The sequence below is a fragment of the Pogoniulus pusillus genome, chromosome 27 (assembly GCF_015220805.1).
Source record: "Pogoniulus pusillus isolate bPogPus1 chromosome 27, bPogPus1.pri, whole genome shotgun sequence".
NCBI classification, from domain to species: domain Eukaryota; kingdom Metazoa; phylum Chordata; class Aves; order Piciformes; family Lybiidae; genus Pogoniulus; species Pogoniulus pusillus.
In genome coordinates this window covers 481,300-501,379 of record NC_087290.1, presented here as the reverse complement: position 1 = coordinate 501,379, position 20,080 = coordinate 481,300, and the positions used below count along the sequence as shown (strand labels likewise).

The window sequence follows — 20,080 nt, the reverse complement described above, 5'->3', positions numbered from 1 at the left end:
CTGAATGCCTTCTGTGCCCCAGTCCTTACACCTAAGGCTGAACTCCCCTGTGGACTCCAGACCCTGGGTGAAGGAGAGGAAGCCTGCAGGAGGGAATGCTCCCCACTGGTCAGTGCAGACTGGGCTAGGGATCAGTGACACACATTGAACATTCACAAGTCCCTGGGCCCTGACGGGCTGCACCCAAGGGTGCTGAGAGAGCTGCCTGAGGTTGTTGCTCTGCCACTCTCCATCATCTTTGCCAACTGGTGGCAGGCAGGAGAGGTGCCTGAGGACTGGAGCAGAGCCAATGGCACTTCAGAAGGGCAAGAAAGAGGTTCCAGGGAACTATCAACCAGGCAGCCTCACCTCCATCCCTGGAAAATGATGGAGCAGCTCATTCTGGAGGGCATCTGAAGGCACCTGGGAGAGAAGAAGGTTATCAGGAGTGGCCAGCATGGATTTACCAAGGGGGAGTTGTGCTTGACTAACCTGAGAGCATTCTGTGGTGACATAGCTGAATGGGTAGATGCAGGGAGAGCAGTGGATGTAGTCTACCCTGACCTTAGCAAGGCCTTTGACACTGTCTCCCATGACATCCTGGTGAGCCAGCTCAGGAAGTGTGGGATGCAAGAGCAGGCAGTGAGGGGGGTTAGGAGCTGGTTGCAAGAGAGAGTTCAGAGGGTGGTGATCAATGGTGCCAGGTCCAGCTGGAGAGCTGTGACCAGTGGTGTCCCCCAGGGACAGTGCTGGGGCCAGTCCTGTTCAGCATCTTCATCAATGCCATTGAGGAGGGCACAGACAGACAGAGTCTGCTCAGCAAGTTTGCTGCTGACACCAAGCTGGGAGGCTTGGCTGAGACAGCTGCAGGTTGTGAGGCCATCCAGAGAGCCCTGGGCAGGCTGAGAGCTGGGCACAGAGGAACCAGATGAGGTTCAACAGGGACAAGTGCAGAGTCCTGCACCTGGGGAGGAATAACAAACTGCAGCAGTCCAGGCTGGGAGGTGACTGCTGGAGAGCAGCCCCAAGGAGAGGGACCTGGGGGTGCTGGGGGCTAACAAGTTCCCCATGGCACAGCAATGTGCCCTGCTGGCCAAGAAGGCCAATGGGACCTGGGGTGTATTAGGAGGATGTGTCCAGCAGATCCAGGGAGGTTCTCCTCCCCCTCTACTCTCCCCTGCTGAGACCTCATCTTGAATACTGTGTTCAGCTTTGGGCTCCCCAGTTTAGGAGGAACAGGGATCTGCTGGAGAGGGTCCAGTGGAGAGCTACGAGGATGATGAGGGGACTGGAGGGCATGGCTGATGGGGGGAGGCCGAGGGCCCTGGGGCTGCTTAGTCTGGAGAAGAGAAGACAGAGGGGATTGGATAAATGTTTGCAAGTGTCTGAGGGCTGCCAGGAGTGGGGAACAGGCTCTGCTCACTGCTGCCTGGGACAGGACAAGCAGCAATGGATGGAAGCTGCAGCACAGGAGGTTCCAGCTCAGCACAAGGGGGAACTTCTTTACTGTAAGGGTCCCAGAGCCCTGGCACAGGCTGCCCAGAGAGGTTGTGGAGTCTCCTTCTCTGGAGCCTTTCAAGGCCTGTCTGGATGTGTTCCTCTGTGATCTGTGTTAGGATTGTCCTGCTCTGGCAGAGGGGTTGCACTTGATGATCTCCTTGGGTCCCTTCCAACCCCTAACATCCTGTGATCTGTGATCCTGTGAACCTCGGCAGTGTACTCTGAAAACAAAATCACTTTTAGCAATAAATGCATTAGAGGGAGGGACTGACCCAGGCGAACCAGCTCCTGGCACAAATTGTTCCCTTTGCGTTCAGCTGGCACAAGAGGCCGATTGCTGCTCCCCACAAGGCTGGACAGCAGCACTGTCGCCCCATGGCTTGGCTCCCGCCACACCACATGGACCAGGATTGTCACCTCAGTTCCACAGGGCTGTCTGAGGGCTAAGGACAGGGTCCTGGGAAGCACAAATCCCAAGCACAGGCCCACCTTATCTCTTTACGAGGTGCACCATGACAGCCCAGGCTGCTTGCAGTGAAGACAAGCCCAGAGGAACTAAGGGGCCAGGGCTTGTATCCAAACATCCTGTGCTCATTTCTTCCACCTCCACAGCTTTAGTGTTTCCCAAAGCAACAGCCAGGCCTTGACTTTTTGCCCTCATTTCTTTATTCTGGGGCAAATCCAGGACCCATCCTCCCCTTGTTCAGTCAGCCTGCCCAAACAAAGTGTGCTTAGACTCTGCTTTCCCTACAAATGCGGAGGCTATAAAGCCAAGAGGCACAGTGCTGTGTGAATTCCCTGCAGCTCCTCTGAGACCAACTGGCACAGCTGCGCTCTGGAAACGCCAGAAACCACCAGCAGCCCCTCAGGCTTAGCCACCAGCAATGAAGGCTTTAGCCAAGCAGACATTCCCACTCCTGACCTTTGTGTGGTCCCAAATCAGTGAACGTGAAGAGCAGGCAAAGAGATGTTTGATGAGGTAAGAGACAGTAGCACCTCCTTTCTAGAAAGAGTGAAAGAAGGTTTTTTCCCCTGGATGTAGACACTGAAAACATTTTTGTCCTTTCTTTTCTCTCCTGATGAAACTGCTCAGGATTCAAGCAGAGTCGTCCAACAGCCCCAGCCTGCTCAGGGGAGCTCCTTGGATTTCACATCCCTGTATACAATGAGCCTGCAAAACTGCTGTTTGCAGTGACAAACTGGACTCTGGTGCCCTAAGTTGCACTCTTCCCCCAGCACAGATCTGTCACACACAGTGTGCACAGGAGACACCACACAGCAGCACATCCAGCCCTGTCCCCAGCCAGGCAGGCGTCTGAGATGTGGCTCTCGGCGAGAAGCCATTTTCCTCTCTGCTTCTCATCTGATCTGCAAGGCAAAGCTCTGCTGCGTCTGTACACTCACTACAAAACACAGCACAGGTCTTCAGGGTGAGCCCACCAATTCCTGGGGCCCGGTGGTGGCAGAGCCCCTGGCCAGCCCCAGGTCAGCCCCGGTCAGTCCCTCGCCACCCGCAGCCTCCTGCGGAAGTATTCTGGCGCGGCCTCGTGGAGCCATTCGGCGTCCACCACGCACAGGTCCCGCATGTAGCACTTGCTGGTGTGCAACAGCCCATTGTACACCACGCAAGCTGGCTTGCACTGGAAGAGCACAGAGGAGGGGTGGATGGCCACCAGCTGGTGAGAGTCCAGGGTGCTGTAGGTGCCGTCGGGCTGCAGCTCAGCGGCGTTCATGAAGAGGCTGTGGGCCAGGCAGCGGCGGACATTGGTGCTGTCGGAGCGCGACGACTCCATAGGCAGCGATAGCTGTGTGGTGGGGAGAGAGCAGAGCAGCTTAGCTGTGCCCTCCCACAGAAACTCGGGCCTGACAGCTTCCCAGGCCAGGCCATCTTGGCCTGAAATCCTGTTGAGTGCTCTGCTTTGGCAGGGACAGAATCCTGAGCCAGCCGTGGGCTGCAGGCTGTGAACGGTGCAGGCAGCCAGGTCAGCTGAGCTGAGCTGGCCAAGGCTGCACCCCAGACCAGAAACATCTCCAGCACCAAGGGGAAAGGGTGCTGAGGACAGCAGGAGCTCTGCTTCACATCCTCCCCTGCCCTCTCCTGCCCCCTCCCCTGCCTCTCCTCCCCATTTACTGTGACCACCATCCAGCTGCTGAGTACAACTGTACATACATACTGATGTTGGAATTAGTTTGGCTGTTTCATTAAATGTTTCCATTCAGCCCACAGGACTCTTCTCCTTTTCCTGCCCCCCCTTCTCTGGTGGGGAAGAATCATTAGGTGATGGAGCAACTCCTGGAGCTGAGCCCCAGACAGAGGCTAAAAAGGGACAGTGGGAAAAGGATCTCTAGAAATTCAGCTCAGGGAGCTGTAAGGCTAATCCAGGCTAACAGCAAACAAAAGATGAGCCACAATATGGATTAAGATTCTCCTTCTGGGAGTGAAGCTTCCCAGGGAGGCTGTGGCTTCCCCCTCCCTGGAGGTGTTCAACACCAGTCTGGTTAAGGCCTTTAGCAACCTTGGCTAGCAGGAGGTGTTCCTGCTCATGGCAGGGGCTGGAACTGGATGAGCTTTAAAGTCCCTTTCAACCCAGCCCATTCCATGAAGCTATGAAGAAGTGAGGTGGAGTGCAGCAGCATGGGCAGCAGAACAGGGTGCCTCCATGTCACACACAGGCTGCCAGCACAGGGTTGGGGTGAAAGCTGCAGGGAGATGGAATGCCTGACTCCTGACTCCAGTACAGGCTGCTGGGGCTGATGTCACTCAGTGATCACTCAGCACAGCCCCATCCACACCACAGCAGTGAAGTCCCTTAGGAAAAACTGTCCTCTACCCAAGAAGCCTTCCCAGAGCTCCCTTCTCTCTTCACCTCTCCTCCACACAAGCCCTGAAGCGCTGAGCCTGTGGGATGCAGCTACAGAGTCAGGAATTTCCCCTGACTACTGGAAACAAACTCCCATTTTCTTGTTCCCTGGGATGTGGTGCACAGCAAAGCCACTTTGGGGACAAGGGAAAATACCAAGAGGTGACAGAGGGAAACACAGCAACAAATTACCTTCAAACAAATGTCCCTGAGCTGAGCTCTGACATCGGACACCAGCATCATGTTCCTGCTGTTGACAAAGTTCTCTCTGCACCAGTCCTGCAGCAGTAACAGCAGCAGTTAGAAGGGACCACTTCATCCTCTCTCATTTCAGAACAAGAGGCCATGGCCTGGTTTTGTGCCAGGGGAGGGTTAGGTTGGAGATGAGGAAAAATTTATTGCAAGAGTGGTCAGAGATTGGCACAGGCTGCCCAGGGAAGTGATGGAGTCTCCATGCCGGGAGGTGCTCCCGAAGGGTGTGTAGCCGTGGCACCTGGGGACATGGTTTGGTGGCCATAGTGGGCCAACAGTTGGACCTGATGGTCTTAGAGGTGCTTTCCAGCCTCAGTGATTCTATGGTTCTCCACCCAGCACCATAGCAGTTCTGAATGACAACAGCAGAATCCCAACACAGTCTTTCTCAAAGACACCAACCCATTCCCTTCTCCTGTTGCTCCTCAATGACTCCCCTGCCTATGCTTCTCACACACAGCTACAGTCTGGTGTTGCTCTCTTCACACTCAGAATTGCTCTGCAAGGTTCCCCAGCACTGCAGGGCAGCACTGCTGTCCCACAGTGCTGCCAACAAAGCACAGGAGAACAAGCGGCATGATCATCAGAGGGCTGCAGCACCTCCCCTGTGCCAGCAGGCTGAGGGAGCTGGGGCTGTTCAGCCTGGAGAAGAGAAGGCTCCAGGGAGACCCTAGAGAAGCCTTCCAGGACCTGAAGGGGCTCCAGGAGAGCTGAGGAGGGATTCTGAACAAGGGCTGAGAGTGACAGGAGGAGGGACAATGGCTCCCAGCTGGGAGATGGGAGATTGAGACTGGAGATGAGGAAGAAATTCTTTCCAGTGAAGGTGGTGAGACACTGGCACAGGTTGCCCAGGGAGGTTGTGGCTGCCCCTTCCATGGAGGTATTCAAGGCCAGGCTGAATGAGTCCTTGAGCAAGCTGTGCTGGTGGGAGGTGTCCCTGCCCACGGCAGAGGCTTGGAGCTGGATGATCTTTAGGGTCCCTTCCAACCCAAGCCATTCTGTGGTTGCTCTGGAAGGATTTCCCCCAGCAAGGCTGGGCCAGATGATCCTTGAGCTCCCTTCCTCCTCAGTTCTCTCTACCCCATGATGCATACTGCACCCAGCACGTCCCTCTGCTCCACACTCGGCACCCTGAGCCCAGACAGCACTGGCAGCCTCAGAGCACTCTACCTTGTTGCCACTGACGTTTTTGAAGGCCCTGTAGATGCTGAGCAGGGTCAGGTGGTCCCCTTCACTGCAGATGAACTTCCTCCTGACAGCCTGCACCTCGTCTCGCCGTGCAGGGGGGCTGTACAGGACACTGTCCACAGACAGCAGTGCCACGATGCTGAGGATCTCCTCTGTGCAGTGGAACTTGGGGGACAGGAGGATTGTCTGCAAGTCACAGAACAGCAACTGAACTGCTGGAGCAAGTCCAGAGGAGGCCACAAGGATGCTCAGAGGGCTGCAGCAGCTTTGCTATAAGGACAAGCTGAGACCTGGGACTCTGTAGCCTGGAGAAGGCTTCCAGGAGACCTTGGAGTGGCCTTGCAGCACTGAAGGGGGCTGCAGGAGGGCTGGGGAGGGACTATTGACAAGGTCTGGGAATGAGAGGAGGAGGAGGAATGGGTTTGAACTGGCAGAAGGGAGATTGAAACTGGATGTTAGGAAAAAGTTGTTTGCAGTGAGGGTGGTGAGAGACTGGCACAGGTTGCTCAGGGAGGTGTTCAGGACCAGGCTGGATGAGGCCTTGAGCAACCTGTTCTAGTGGTGTCCCTGCCTATGTCAGGGGATTGGAACTGGCTGAGTTTTAAGGTCTCTTCCAACCTAAACCATTCTATGATTCTAGTGACTAAATCCACCTGAGATGGGCAGAGTTTTCCACTCACTGGGAGCCCAGGAACTTCACCAAGCATAATTTAGGGCAATTTCACAAACATTTGGGCCCAGACACAACTGCAAACCCCCTACTATGGGCCCACCAAGCACCTCTAACAGGAACTGGCACATTCCTACAGCACAAATGTGACAGCTAAGATCAACCACAGCACCTCTGGAGGAAAAGGAAGCTACTAGGAGCAGTCAGCACAAAGGGGAGATCATGCCTGACCAACCTGATAGGCACCTGTGCTGGTGTGACTGGCTGGGTGGATGAGGGACACTGTCTCCCATAACAACCTCACAGGGAAGCTTATGAAGTGTGTGCTGGATGAGTGGGCAGTGAGGTGGGTTGAAAACTGGCTGAAGGACAGAGCTCAGAGTGTTGTGCTCATTGGCACAGGGCCTAGCTGGAGGCCTGTAGCTTGTCATGTTCCCCAAAGGCCAGGACTGACCTCCTGGGCTGCATTAAGAAAAGTGTAACCAGCAGGTCGAGTAAAATTCTGCTCCTCCTCTACTCTGCCCTACTCAGACCACATCTGGAGCACTGGGTGCAGCTCTGGGCTCCCAGCTGCAGAGAGCCAGGGAACTGCTGGAGAGAGTCCAGGGCAGGCTGCAAAGCTGCCGAGGGGCCTGGAGCAGCTCTGGGAGAAGCAAAGGCTGAGAGCCCTGGGGCTGAGAGCCTGCAGAAGAGCAGCCCCAAAGGGCATCTGAGCAATGCTCAGCAAGAGCTAAAGGAGCTGTGGGGGGCAAGAGCCTGGGGCTGGACTTTTGTCAGTGGTGCCCAGGGACAGGAGAAGGGGCAGCAAGGGGCAGAAAGCGGACCCCAGGAGGTTGGCTGTGCAGAGGAGGAGAAAGTTGTTTGTTGTGAGGGTGCTGGAGGCCTGGAGCAGGCTGCCCAGTGAGGCTGTGGAGTGTCCTTGTGTGGAGAGCTTCCAATCCCCCCTGGTTTGCTCCTGGGCATTGTGCTGTATGTGCCCTGCTTGAGCAGGAGTTGGACTGGATGATCCCCAGAGGTCCCTTCCAACCTCACTGTGTTGGAATGTTGTAAATCAGACACTTCATGAAACTGCTCAACAGTGCTAGCAGCAGTGCAGTAACTGCAATGAAATCTGCCTTGCTCCAGGTTCAGAGCTGCCAGAGAGAAGAAATTCTCTGTTAAATCTATCTCCCTGAATTAACTAGCAGGTGAGAAGCAAACCAGCATAGGTGCTGCCATGGAAGCTGGCTACCTGGACAGCTGGCACACACCAGTGCAGCTGCAGCCACCAAAGCACAGGCCTTGCCCATGGCATTTGAAAGAGCAATGCTGATGGGAAAAGCCCAGGAGACAAAAGGTGGTGCTTGTGGAGATCTTACTTTTGAGAACTTTGGCTCCAGAGGAAAGGCTGCCATCTTCCTGCCAAGGGGAGTCAGGACAAGCTGATTCTCCTTCCGTTCCACAGCTCCCAGCAGCTCCAGCTGCTCAATTGCTGCTTGAATCGCCTCTGTCAAAACAAGGCCAGGCTATGGGGGGCCAGCTGGTACCATGACTACCTCTTTGCCCTGGCCAGAGGGACAAATACTTTCTGTTTAGAAAAATCAGTGCCCCAAAGTGTAGTTCCTGCCCCTCTCTCCAGCAGAACTATCATTTTTCCCACTGAATAGCAAAACTGGGGCTGAAACTAAAGCTCTGTCACCTCTAGCTTGGAGCAGAGGCTGTGTGAGACTCCCCCGTGGCTTTTCCCAGCAGTCAGGGCACACCTTCATGCTCTCCACAGCTCCACACTGCTCCCTGCTCCCTCTGGCAGCTGGAGGCTCTCCAGCTCTCTGCTGTAACCCATGGCTGCTCTGTAAAAACTGAGCATAAGGAACGAACAAATCTGAGACTTCTGGGCCCAGAAGATGCAGCAGAGAGGGACTGCTGCTCTTTCACAGCCCTGACCTTCCACCCCCCACCTTTTCTGGCTGGCCTGAAGACATTATCTGCAAGCAATTCCTCAGGGACTCATTTGCCATGAGTTTTCCCAGGCTGCCTTTGCAACCACTTACCAGGAGATGGTCTGGACATGAAGTCAAAAGCGAGCACATTGGGCACTCTCAGGGCCAGGAGATGCAGCATCACACTGGCCAGGTTACACCTGCATGGGCAGAAAAAGCAATGGAGATGGTTCTCTGCTCTGCTTCTCTTAAAGTCTTTTGCTTGCCTGTAAGCTGAGATCTGTGCTGCAACTTGACAGAGACCAGAGCAATGCTGGCTGGGGAAGCCTTACTGTCTAAAGCAGAAAGGGTAAGAGGTGAGACTGAGCTTTGGAGGCAAGTCAAGAGAACTATTGCCTATGAGACTGAAAGCTCAGCAGCCCACCCTGAGCAAATGTGTTCTAGTTTATCTCTGCTCTGCCCTAGTGAGACCACATCTGGAGTACTGTGTCCAGTTCTGGGCTCCCCATTTCAAGGACAGGGAAATAGTGGAGAGAGTCCAGCAGAGGCTAGGCTGGATGAGGAAAACCTCTGATGAGGAAAAGCTGAGAGCCCTTGAACTGGTTAATCTAGAGAAGAGCAGCCTGAGAGGGGATCTGATCAATGGTTACAAATATCTGAAGGGTGGGGGGCAAGGAGGGGCCAGGCTCTGTGCTGTGGTTCTCTGTCCCAGAGAATCACTCTTGCCCCAAGGGGCAAGTGGTACAAACTGAAATGCAGGAAGTTCCACCTTCACATAAGGAGAAACTTCTCTGCTGGAGGCCTGGAGCAGGCTGCCCAGAGTAGATTCTTTCAAGACCCATCTGGACGTGTTCCTGTGTGACCTTGCTTTGGCAGAGGGGTTGGACTGGATGATCTCCAGAGGTTCCTTCCAAGCAGACTCTAAGGGTTGGTTTCCTAGAGGGCAGCCACAGTACAGACCCAGTTCTGCTGGTGGGTTCCTTCCCGCTTCATGTGACAGCAAACACAAGCAGTGTGGTGAGCAGCCCGAGGTTAGCAGGGTGCTGCCCTTACCTTTGTATCTCAGGCACTGTCATTCTGTCAAAGGTGTCAAACTCCTCCTGGGTGTAGAGCCGGTAGCAGACGCCGCTGGCCTCGCGCCCTGCCCTGCCCGTACGCTGCCAGGCCTGCGCCTTAGACACGCGCTGCACCGCCAGCACCTCCAGCCCGGTGTCTGCGCAGGGAGAAGGCACTCTGGTCACTGCCTGGCACACATGCAGGACCCACAGCCACCACCCCAGGGTCTGCTCAGACTTGATTTGGTTTAACACCCCGAGGCAAAGCTGCCACGTGCTGCACCCAGGAGCAGTAGGACAAGGTGAAATGGGCTCAAGGGGTGCCAGGGTAGGGTTAGGTTGGAGACTAGGGAACATTTCTTTGATGCAGGAGCGGTCAGGGACTGGCACAGGCTGCCCGGTGAGGTGGTGGAGTCCCCATGACTGGGGGTGTTCCAGGACTGTGTGGCCATGGCACTTGGGGACGTGGGTTAGTGGCCATGGCAGCTGGGACTAGAAGATCTCAAAGGTCTTTTCCAACCTTAGTAATTCCATCAGTCTATGGAGAGAGGATTCCAAGCTGGCAGCATGGCTGGTATGCACTCAAATCCCTCCAGACACCCAAACCCACATCTAAGAGCTGAGATGCATTCAGCCAGTACAGAGGAGCCCAGAGCAGCTCTCAGTGGGGCTGATGGCTCAAGTAACTCTTGCGAAAGTGGAACCAATCTCTGCAGTGTTCCTGGGAGGTTCCTCACCAGGGCTGTACTTCTTGGCTTTGACCATGCCTGTGTCCACCACGTATTTGATTCCTGGGATGGTTATGGAGGTCTCTGCGATGTTGGTGGAGAGGATCACCTTGCGGCAGCCCTGCAAGGAAGAGCAGACTGAAGCCAGGCAGAATGGGGGCAATGGAGCTGGTGCCAGCTGGGGGGCAGGCACCAGGGGTGCTCCCCAGGGCTCAGCACTGGGGACAGCTCTCTTTAACATCTTCATCAATGACCTAGACAAAGGGAGCAAGGCACCATCAGTAGGTTTGCAGGTGACACCCAGTTGGCTGGCAGTGGTGACCTGCTGCAGGGCAGCAAGGCTCCTCAGAGGGACCTGGACAGGTTGGATCAATGGGCTGAAGTTCAAAGCCAAGGGCTGGGTACCACACATGGTTCACAACAACCCAAGAATGCCTCAGACTTGGGGCAGTGGCTGGAAACTGAACAGCAGAAAAAGACTGCAGCTGAATGTGAGCCAGGGTGTGCCCAGGTGGCCAAGAAAGGCACCAGCAGCCTGACCTGTATCAGGAACAGTGTGGCCAGCAGGAGCAGACAGGGATTGTCCCCCACTGTTGAGACCACACCTTCAGTGCTGGGGCCAGTTTTGGGCCTCTCACTCCAAGGAGGACACTGAGGGGCTGGAGCAGATCCAGAGAAGGCAAACAAAGCTGGGGAAGAATAGGGCTGGGGAGGAGCAGCTGAGGGAGCTGGGGTTGTTCAGCCTGGAGAAGGGGAGGCTGAGGGCAGAACTCATTGCTCTCTACAGCTTCCTGAGAGGAGACTGGAGCCAGGTGGGGGTTGGGCTCTGCTCCTTAGTAACAAGTGCCAGGATGATAGGAAACAGCCTCAGGTTGTCCTGGGGGAAATTTAGGTTGGACATTAGAAGAAACTTCTTCACTGAAAGAGTTCTCAAGTACTGGCACAGGCTGCAAAGGGTGGCTGAATCCCCATCCCTGACGTGTTTCAAAAGAGGTAGAGCTGTGGTGCTGAGGGTCATGGTTCAGCACCAGCCTTGGCAGAGTTAGAGACTTGTTGGACTGGATGAGCTTGAAGGGCTTTGCCAACTAACAGCATTCTGTGATTCTGTGGAAAGCCACTTTAGATCAGCTGCACCAAAGAAACATTGCTACCTCTGGCCAGCATGGGCCAAGCCTACAGTGCCAGAGCAGAGTGGCTGTGCCAGCTCTGTACATTAAGGGCCATCTCTAGTTCCTAGTCAGTTTCTGAGCCCTGTGCTCTTACTTGTAACAAAACACAGCCCCCAGACCCGCTGCACTCTCCAGCCCAGCCTGCTTTCCTTTCTGGCACAAGCACAAGGGCTGAGCTCTCTTTACCTGCTGAACACAAGGGCCTGAGGCAGCACAGTTCCCTTTTCCTACATCCCTGCCCAACATAGCCAGGTTTCAGCTTTCTCAGTGTTTGGCCCATTAGCTGCTGCAGATTTTCTGTGCTGTGGACACAGAATTCCTATGAAATGAGGCGAATTTCAGTTCCTCTGCCCTTTTCAGCCCCCCAGTCCTTCCTTCTATGATCCATGATTACTTATGGTGTGCATCTGTGAATACCATCACTCTTGCACTGTCTTCTGCCACACTGGAATCATCCAGTCCCAAGCTGGTGGACAGGGGAGACTACTGCTGTCAGTACAGACCCCTTTAGCCCCTTAAATTCCATATTTTTCTGCCAAATAGTCATGGAATTAATAAATCACAGAATGGCAGGGCTCAGAAGGGACCTCTGGAGATCGAGTCCACCCCCCTGCCAAAGCAGGGTCACCTAGGGCAGGTCACAGAAGAATACATTCAGATGAGTCTCAAAAGAATCTACTGAAGGAGACTCCACAGCCTCTCTGGACAGCCTGCTCCAGGCCTCCAACATCTTTACCAAAGGAAAGAGGTGGAACTTCCTGGGCTCCATTTTGTACCCATTGCCCCTTATCCATCACTGAACACCTCCAAACAGAGACTGGCCCCTTTTTCTTGACACCACCCCTCAGATATTTACAGACATTGATCAGATCCCTCTCAGCCTCCTCCTCTCCAGCATAACGAGCCCAGGGCTCTCAGCCTTTCCCCACCAGAGATGTTCCAGTCCCTTCATCATCCTCAAAGCCTCCACTGGACACTCTCCAGTATATCCCTGTCCCTCTAGAACTGGGGAGCCCAGAACTGGAGACAATAGTCCAGCTGTGGTCACACAGGAGCAGAGTCATCCTGCTTACTCACCACACTGCCTCACCTTGGGGGCAGCCTGGAAGACTCGGAGCTGCTGTGAGTAGGGCAGAGAGGCATAAAGAGGCATCACCATCATCCGTGGGCAGCCTTCGGGGAGGTGCTTGGCAATATCACGACAGGTTTTGGTCATTGCTTCAATCTCCTCCTGACCAGTCAGGAACACCAGGATGTCCTGAGAAGAGGGAGCTTCCTGGAGACAGAGGGAAAGGCAGGGGAGAAGTGAAGGTGGTCTGGATAGGTAGAAGCGAGGTTGCGATGAGACATCCTGACAGTATGTCAGCAAAGCAGGTCAGGAGGACAGAAGGCACAAGTGAGATACATACAAGAGCTGGAGAACAGATCTTGTCTAAGAGCCACAGACGTGGTGCCGAGGGCTGCCGCTTAGCACCAGCCTTGGTACAGCTAGAAAACAGTTGGACTTGATGATCTTAAAGGGCTTTGCCAACCAAGAAGATCCTGTGAGGTCGATGAAGCATTCAACAGCCTGAAGTTCCCAATGGATTCACCAGAGGTGAAGAGTAAACCACATTTTGCAGGACAGTCTTAGCAGCCTGTTTCATGCAGTGACTCCAGGCCGTGCGCAGGAGCCAGCAAGGACCCAGGTAACAGAGCAGCTGGGTGCCAGCTACGAGCTGACACTGGGGACTTTGCTTAGCTGCTTCCCTTCAACCCCAGCCTTGGTGTACAAGTCCTAACAAGGGCAGCATCTTCAAAGCACCAACTGCAGTGTCACTGAGTGGCAGATGGCCTGGCAGCTGCATTCATTTAGCCACAGAATGCCTCCAAGACGTCATTCCAGCACATTCCTGCTTGCTTTGCAGCTCACTTTGGCAGTAAATCAGAATCATCTTCACGCTACTGCTAGCCTAGGCCTGGAGTTCCACCCTCCCCACAAGCCATGGCTCTTCTTTGTGGTTGACCACTTCCAACTTTCTTTTCCCATTTGGAATGACACTGGGATTTGTCAACCCCTCCTCTGAGCTAACTCAGAGGATGCAGAGAGCACCTCAGGGAGATCCACAGTTTGACAGCAGCAAGTTCCAGCAATCTCTTCTGCCAGAGAGATGTGTGAGCCCCCTCCCTTCATCAGCCTTTGATGGCCTCAGAGAGGCCCCAGTGGTGAGCCTTACCTGGTGGATCTGGAAGACTGACACCAGTGCTGCCTGCAGGTAATCACTCTGAGGATGCTTGGTGTTGAAGATCTGAATGGGATGCTGCCTGCCTTCCAAATAGAGCACAGGGGCTCCGCTGAAGTACTGGGAGAACTGGTCCACGTCCATTGTGGCTGACATGATGATCACCTTCAACAGCAGCACCAAAGGGGTTAGCACTGCACTTCTGATCCAGCAGGACACGTGCAAGTCAGGAGGAGCCAAAAGTCAGCTTCCTGAGACTGGGATATGTGCTCAGAACAGCAAAAAGCAGCTGGGGACAGAGAAGTCATCTCTCCTTGTCACAGCCAACAGCTTCAGCAGCACCCAGGCACGATCAGAGAATCACAGAACAGTTTGGGTTGGAAGGGACACCCAAAGGGTATCCAGTCCACACCCCTGCACCCAGCAGGAACATGCTCCACTAGAACAGGTTGTCCAGAGCCCTGTCCAGCCTCACCCTGGATATCTCCAGGGATGGGGCCTCAACCACCTCCCTGGGCAACCTGATGCAGTGTTCTAACACCCTCACGGTGCAGAACTTGTTCCTCACATCTAATGCAAATCTGCTCTGCTGTCATTTCAGACCACTGCCTTCATCCTGTCCCTGTAGGCCTTTGCAAAGAGTCCATATGCAGCCTGCTTTAGGCCTCATAAAGTAAGTGAAGATCTGTTAAACTCTTTTCCTATCATTAAATAGTGCAGAGTGCCCACAAAGCTGGGCTGCAGAATGGTCTGTTGAATGAGACTGTGCCAGGACTTGGCAGACCCCTGCCCCTTCCCCATCACACCCAAGATGCTTGCACACACTTCATCACCTGCTCACATAAATGCCTTCCACATCCACCCAGCACATATGGCAAGCTCCCTCCCCAGTGTAGGCATGTCACAGCTACCACATCAGGCAGAGCCCTTGCAGCCACGGTGCTCTCAGCAGCAGTACCCAAGCCTCCCCATGCCATGTGTCTGGCCTACTGCTCACACCCAGGGGGCTCTCGTGGCAAATGGCAGCACGGAGTTGGCCTGACACCTTGTTCAGATGTGTCACAACAGGCCCATACATCAATGGCCAAGAAGGCCAGTGCCATCTTGGAATGGATTAGAACGGCTGTGGTGAGTAGGTCAGAGAGGTTCTCCTGCCCCTCTACTCTGCCCTGCTGAGGCTGCATTTGGAATACTGTGTCCAGTTCTGTGTTCCCTCAGTTCAAGAAGTACTCAGAGAACTACTTGAGAGAGTCCAGCACAGAGCCATGAAAATGCTGAAGGCAGTGGAACAGAGAGAGAGACAGAGTGAGGGAGCTGCAGCTCTTCAGCCTGGAGAGGAGGAGCCTGAGGGGTGCCCTCATTCATGGTGATCAAACATGTAAAGGTGAGCGTCAGGAGGATGGAGCCAGGCTCTGCTGGGTGATGCCAGTGCCAGCACCAAGGGGCAATGGTGGAAGCTGAGGCACAGGAAGTTCCATGGAAATTTAAGGGAAAATTTCTTCAGTGAGGATGGCAGAAGACTGGAACAGGCTGCCCAGGGAGGCTGTGGAGTCTCCTTCTCTGGAGATATTCAAGACCTGCCTGTGTGTGTTCCTGTGTGACATACCCTGGGTGACCCTGCTCTGGCAGGGGGGCTAGACTGGATGATCTCTGGAGGTCCCTTCCAGCCCCTGACACAGTGTGATTCTGTGATGAGAAGTTGGCCACCCTTAGCCCTTCATACTTAAAGAACTTTTTAGGAAGAGACAATCAGTCAAGGCAGAGACTTCCAGCCCTTTGGACAGCCCCACGAGTGCCCAACCCCATCCCCGCCCTGCCCCAAACACACTTTTAGAGGCACTTTGCCCAGCTCCTTTCGCCTCTTCTGCGCAGCTTTCACCACTCCGAAGAGCACATCGGTGTGGATGGTCCTCTCGTGGGCTTCGTCCAGGATGACCACGCTGTAGCTGCGCAGGGTGGGGTCGCCGATGGCCTCCCGCAGCAGCATCCCGTCTGTCAGGAACTTGATGCGCGTCTCCTGGCAGCTGAGGTCCTCGAAGCGCACAGTGTAGCCCACCTGCGGAGCCAGCGCGGCGCTGCCATCATGCCAGTGGTGCTGCCGCTGCCAGCGCCCCAGCAGAGCTGCAGACAGCGCCAACCCCAGCACTGAGAGTCCATCTGCACAGCTAGCAGCCACCCAGAGCACACTGCTGGTGCAGTGGCTGAGAAGCTGCCCAGCCGAATAGGACCTGGGGGTACTGGTTAACAGCCAATGACACGACCCAGTGTGTGCCCAGGTGGACTAGAAGGCCAACAACAGCCTGGTCTGAGTCAGCAATGGTGTGGCCAGAAGCAGGAAGTGACTGTCCCCCTGCACTGAGCACTGGTGAGGCCAGGCCTTGAGTCCTGGGGTCAGCTTTGGGGCCCTGACTCCAAAAAGGACACTGAGAGGCTGGAGCAGGTCCAGAGAAGGGCAACAAAGAGGAGGAAGGGTCTGGAGAACAGGGCTGGGGAAGAGCAGCTGAAAGAGCTGGGAGTGGTTATCGTGGAGAAGAGCAAGCTGAGGTAGACCTCGCTGCTCCATGAGAGGAGGCTGGAGCCAGGTGGGGATTGGGCTCTGCTCCCTAGTCTCAAGAGACAGAAGAAGAGGAAATGCTGTGAAATTGTGCCAGGGGAGGGCTAGGCTGTAGATTAGGAAAGATTTCTTTGCTGCAAGAGTGGTCAGGGATTGGAAGAGGGTGCCCAGGGCATTGGTGGAGTCCCCATCCCTGGAGGTGTGTCCATGGCAGTGGGGGACATGGTTTAGTGGCCAGGGTGGTTGCTGGTTGGACTGGAGGATCTCAGAGACCTTTTCCAACCCAGACAATTCCTTGCTTCTAACTTTCCATGATGCTGCACCCCAGAGGATTTTCTCCCACCTAGAAGTTAATCACAAAAGCTCCATATTTGCTTCCACCCTGCCAGAAACTGTTCCAATCTGTCCAAAGACTTTACCCAGAGGAAGGCTTTCTCCACTTTTCTCCCACAGACACTCATAGATCCACTCTGTGATAGTGACTCCGTTGCAAAGGGATCAATGGAAGAGGGTGCAGTACCTTCCAGTCTATTCACTACCTTGCATTTTTTCAAGGGAGGATCAGTGATAACCATCAAAAAGTAAAACACCAGCGAGCCCAAGTCAGACAAGTGCCCCTCCAAGCCCCAGCAGCAGGCAAGCAGCCATTTTCCCCCTCCAAGTGTATTACTAAATGAATACTTCCTCACACCCCTGTGGCTGTCAGTTACCTCACCCAGCACACTACCCCAAAGCCACCTACCAGTCTCCCCAGCTCTGTTGTCCTCTCACTGGAGACTCTGGTGGCCAAGGCTATAGCTGCCACTCTGCGAGGCTGGGTCACAGCAATGATGCCTTGGCGGCCAATGCCCGCTTCATAGAGGTACTGAGGGACCTGAGTGGTCTTCCCTGAGCCTGTTTCTCCTAAGAGACAGCAAGAGAGAATTTTTTCCTTCTTGTAGCAGCTTCAAATGAAAAGTCTGAACTCATTTTTGATGTTTTCAACCATGAGGAGGCTAAAGACAGAGAGAGCTTCAACACCATAAATCAGCAGTAAAATGCATCAGCCACTGCAGCAAGGAGCAAGTTAAGGTTTGAGGGAGGTGAGACACTGGCACAGGCTGCCCAGAGAGATTGTGGCTGCCCCCTCCCTAGAAGTTTCCAAGGCCAGGCTGGATGAGGCTTTGAGCAACCTGGGGGTGTCCCTGTCCAGGGTAGAGGGTTGGAACTAGACGATCTTTGAGGTCTCTCCAAACCCACACCATTCTGTGATTGTTGGGGCACCAACAAGGCAGCACCTCCTGACACCAGAAGCTGCTCCTCTGGGCTCAGTGAAGGTCTTCTCCACTCACACAGCACTGTCCTGTTTCTCCCCAAGGGCATCTCCACCACAGACTGTGCTGTTTTTTGTGGAGGAGTCTGCACGACCAGCACACACTCAGCTGGTCCTACCACTCACCACAGCATCAGTCACCAGGCTGATTCCCTGCCTTGGCATACCTCACAGTGCTTAGAGGCACCCCAAGGGAACCCAGCTTCAAGTGCAGTGTACAGGGAAGAGCAGAGCTCTCAACATCGCTGTCACCTTCCTGCACCTTTCCTTAGAGCCTAAAACACATCTGTTACCCAAATCTGACCTCCTCCAGCTTTTTGCTGGCCTCTTACAAGAACTGGTCTATGTGAAGGAGCATCAAGTTCTGGAAAACAAAACCCTCTTCTCTCAATCCCTGCAAGGTAGCAACAGCACTGAGCACACTTGAGGAGTGAGGTAACAATGGAGGAAGAGCCTAGGAAGGCCAGTGTGATGCCACCAAGCCAACTGGATCCTGGGCTGCATCAGATGTGTGGGAAACAGATCAAGGGAGGTGATTCTGCCCCTCTGCTCTGCTCTTGTGAGCCCCCAGCACAAGAATGACATGGATTTTTGGAGAGGGTCCAGAGGAATCCACAAAGATGAGAGTGGAGCACCTCTCCTGTAAGGACAGGCTGGGTGAGTTGGGGCTGTTCAGCCTGGAGAAGACCTCAGAGTATCCTTCCAGTATCTGAAGAGAGGCTTCAGAAAGCCAAATGCCAGCATAGCAGCTGCAGATTGTGCTGTGAGGGTTTTAGCTGACTCCACAGCAGCAAAGTGTTAAGTGCTGTGTTCCAGTGCATATTTAGCAAGCAATAACGACAAGATCAGGATGACAGAGAGGAACGGAGATCACCTCCCTCAGCACGACTGGACTTGAAGGTTTGTGTTCTCAGGGCCTGAAATACAAAGTACTTTTCATTTAATTCCAATAGAAGCTGAGTCTTTCAACTTCCACATGGGAAGCTGCAAGTCTCCAGCTCCTGAAAACAAGACAAAAAACTCCCTGGTCTGAACTCGGAGCAGAATGCAATGAGTGAACGCCCACAGAAGCGTGGCTGCGACGTGTCTGCAGGGCAGGGCTTTGCCGTGCGGCTCTAAGCCGCCTGAACTGCGGGTGGGTGCTGAAACAGAGAGAAGCACTTTGGCCTTCTCCGTAAAAATGACATCCCCAGCTGCGTTAACCGCCCAGAACTCCAGAACAGAACATTCCTAATTGATCACACTGCAGATTTACACCCAAACTGCTTCTGTGCCATGTCCCACAGGCTGCACCACTCCTTGACACGCAGCAGAACCAGCGCGGAGCTGCTGCCGGGGACGCAGATGGCCACTGAGTAACAGAACCGCTTGGGTGGAAGAGACCTCCCAAAGCTTCTCCAGTGAGCCCCTGCCGCCAGCGGGGACAGTTCCAAACAACCTGACCTGCACTGCTGCCACCGTGGGGCAGCTCCCACCTCTCCGGGCAGCCTGGGCCAGGCTCTCCCCACCCTCAGGGGCAAACATGTCTCCCTTCTCTCCACTCTCAGTCCAAACCATCCTCCCTGGGCCTGGCACGACAGGCCCTGATCAAAACTCTGTCCCCAGCTTTCCGATCTCCACTTTCAGCAGAGCAGAGCCCCGGAGAGCCGCGGGCGGTGGCACAAACCTTCCCCGGGAGGCCGCCAGGCCCCGAGGGCGGGAGCGGCTGCTCCGCGCCGCCTGCCCGCGGCTCGCACTCACCGATGAGGACGGCGCAGTCCAGGCCGCGGAGCTGACCCAGCAGTCGCCCCCGCGCCTGGAAGATCGGCAAGCCGCGGCGCTGGCAGGCGGCGGCGGGCGGGAGGCGGCGCGGCGGCGGCGGGGAGCCGGGCAGCATGGCGGGGCGCGGGGGGGAGCCGGGCAGCACGGCGGGGCGCGGGGGGACAGCCACCTTTGGCCGCTTGGCCGGCGGCAGCCCCCGGCCCGGCCGCATCGCCCCGTGCGTGCGCAGCAGCAGGGCACCATGGGAGATGCTGTGCTCTAGGGCGCCCCCAGCAGGGCACCATGGGAGATGCTGCGCTCTAGGGCGCCCCCAGCAGGGCACCATGGGAGATGCTGCGCTCTAGGGCGCCCCCAGCAGGGCACCATGGGAGATGCTGTGCTCTAGGGCGCCCCCAGCAGGGCACCATGGGAGATGCTGTGCTCTAGGGCGCCCCCAGCAGGGCACCATGGGAGATGCTGTGCCCTACGGCGCCCCCAGCTGCTCCTCAGCCCTGTTCTTTGCTTCCCATGTTCCAAAGCTGCACCCCAAAGCAGACCCTGAGCTCACAGTCCTGCTCCCAGCAGCTCCAGAGACTGGTGGGAGAAGCTTGCAATAGTGCTGCTCCCTAGGGACTTGCTTTCCTCACCTCTGCCTGTCCCCAGCTGCTTCCAGCCCAGAGGCTCCCACAAAGGACTAAGCAGCAAGGATCCACTTGACAGTTTATTAGCTGAGAGCCTTGAGCAGTTCTGGCTCCAGACAAGTTCTCCTCCCTGGTGCTCCAAGTCATGAGATAATTGTTGGAGGTGTGCATGAGGGCAGCAGGGGCAGCACCTGCAGAGGCCTGTCCCAAGCCTGGACACTTCAGCAGAGGACTTGGGGGAAAAGGCAGCAAATTCTAGTCTCAGCCATACTCACACAGAGGAACACTCC

General features: G+C 55.1%; 1 protein-coding gene across 7 annotated transcripts; it reads right to left on the bottom strand.

Annotated features, from left to right (window-relative positions):
• Positions 1-2,122: 2,122 nt before the first annotated feature.
• DHX33 (DEAH-box helicase 33) lies at positions 2,123-20,060 on the bottom strand. Of its 7 annotated transcripts, XM_064166405.1 has the most exons (14): positions 19,150-19,886; positions 18,284-18,326; positions 16,840-17,000; positions 15,372-15,599; positions 13,538-13,708; positions 12,412-12,597; positions 10,162-10,273; positions 9,423-9,582; positions 8,481-8,569; positions 8,193-8,288; positions 7,809-7,936; positions 5,763-5,966; positions 4,533-4,619; positions 2,123-3,284 (listed from the first exon to the last, which is right to left on the bottom strand). In XM_064166405.1, exons 1-14 carry the CDS (start codon positions 19,411-19,413, stop codon positions 2,976-2,978), a joined length of 2,238 nt encoding a protein of 745 aa, XP_064022475.1. In that variant the 5' UTR covers positions 19,414-19,886; the 3' UTR covers positions 2,123-2,975. The 7 variants fall into 7 exon arrangements, 6 of the variants coding, with proteins under 6 accessions (XP_064022475.1, XP_064022479.1, XP_064022476.1 ...); XM_064166409.1 differs by lacking the exon at positions 18,284-18,326 and having other exon boundaries at positions 19,797-20,060; XM_064166406.1 differs by lacking the exon at positions 8,193-8,288.
• Positions 20,061-20,080: the final 20 nt, after the last annotated feature.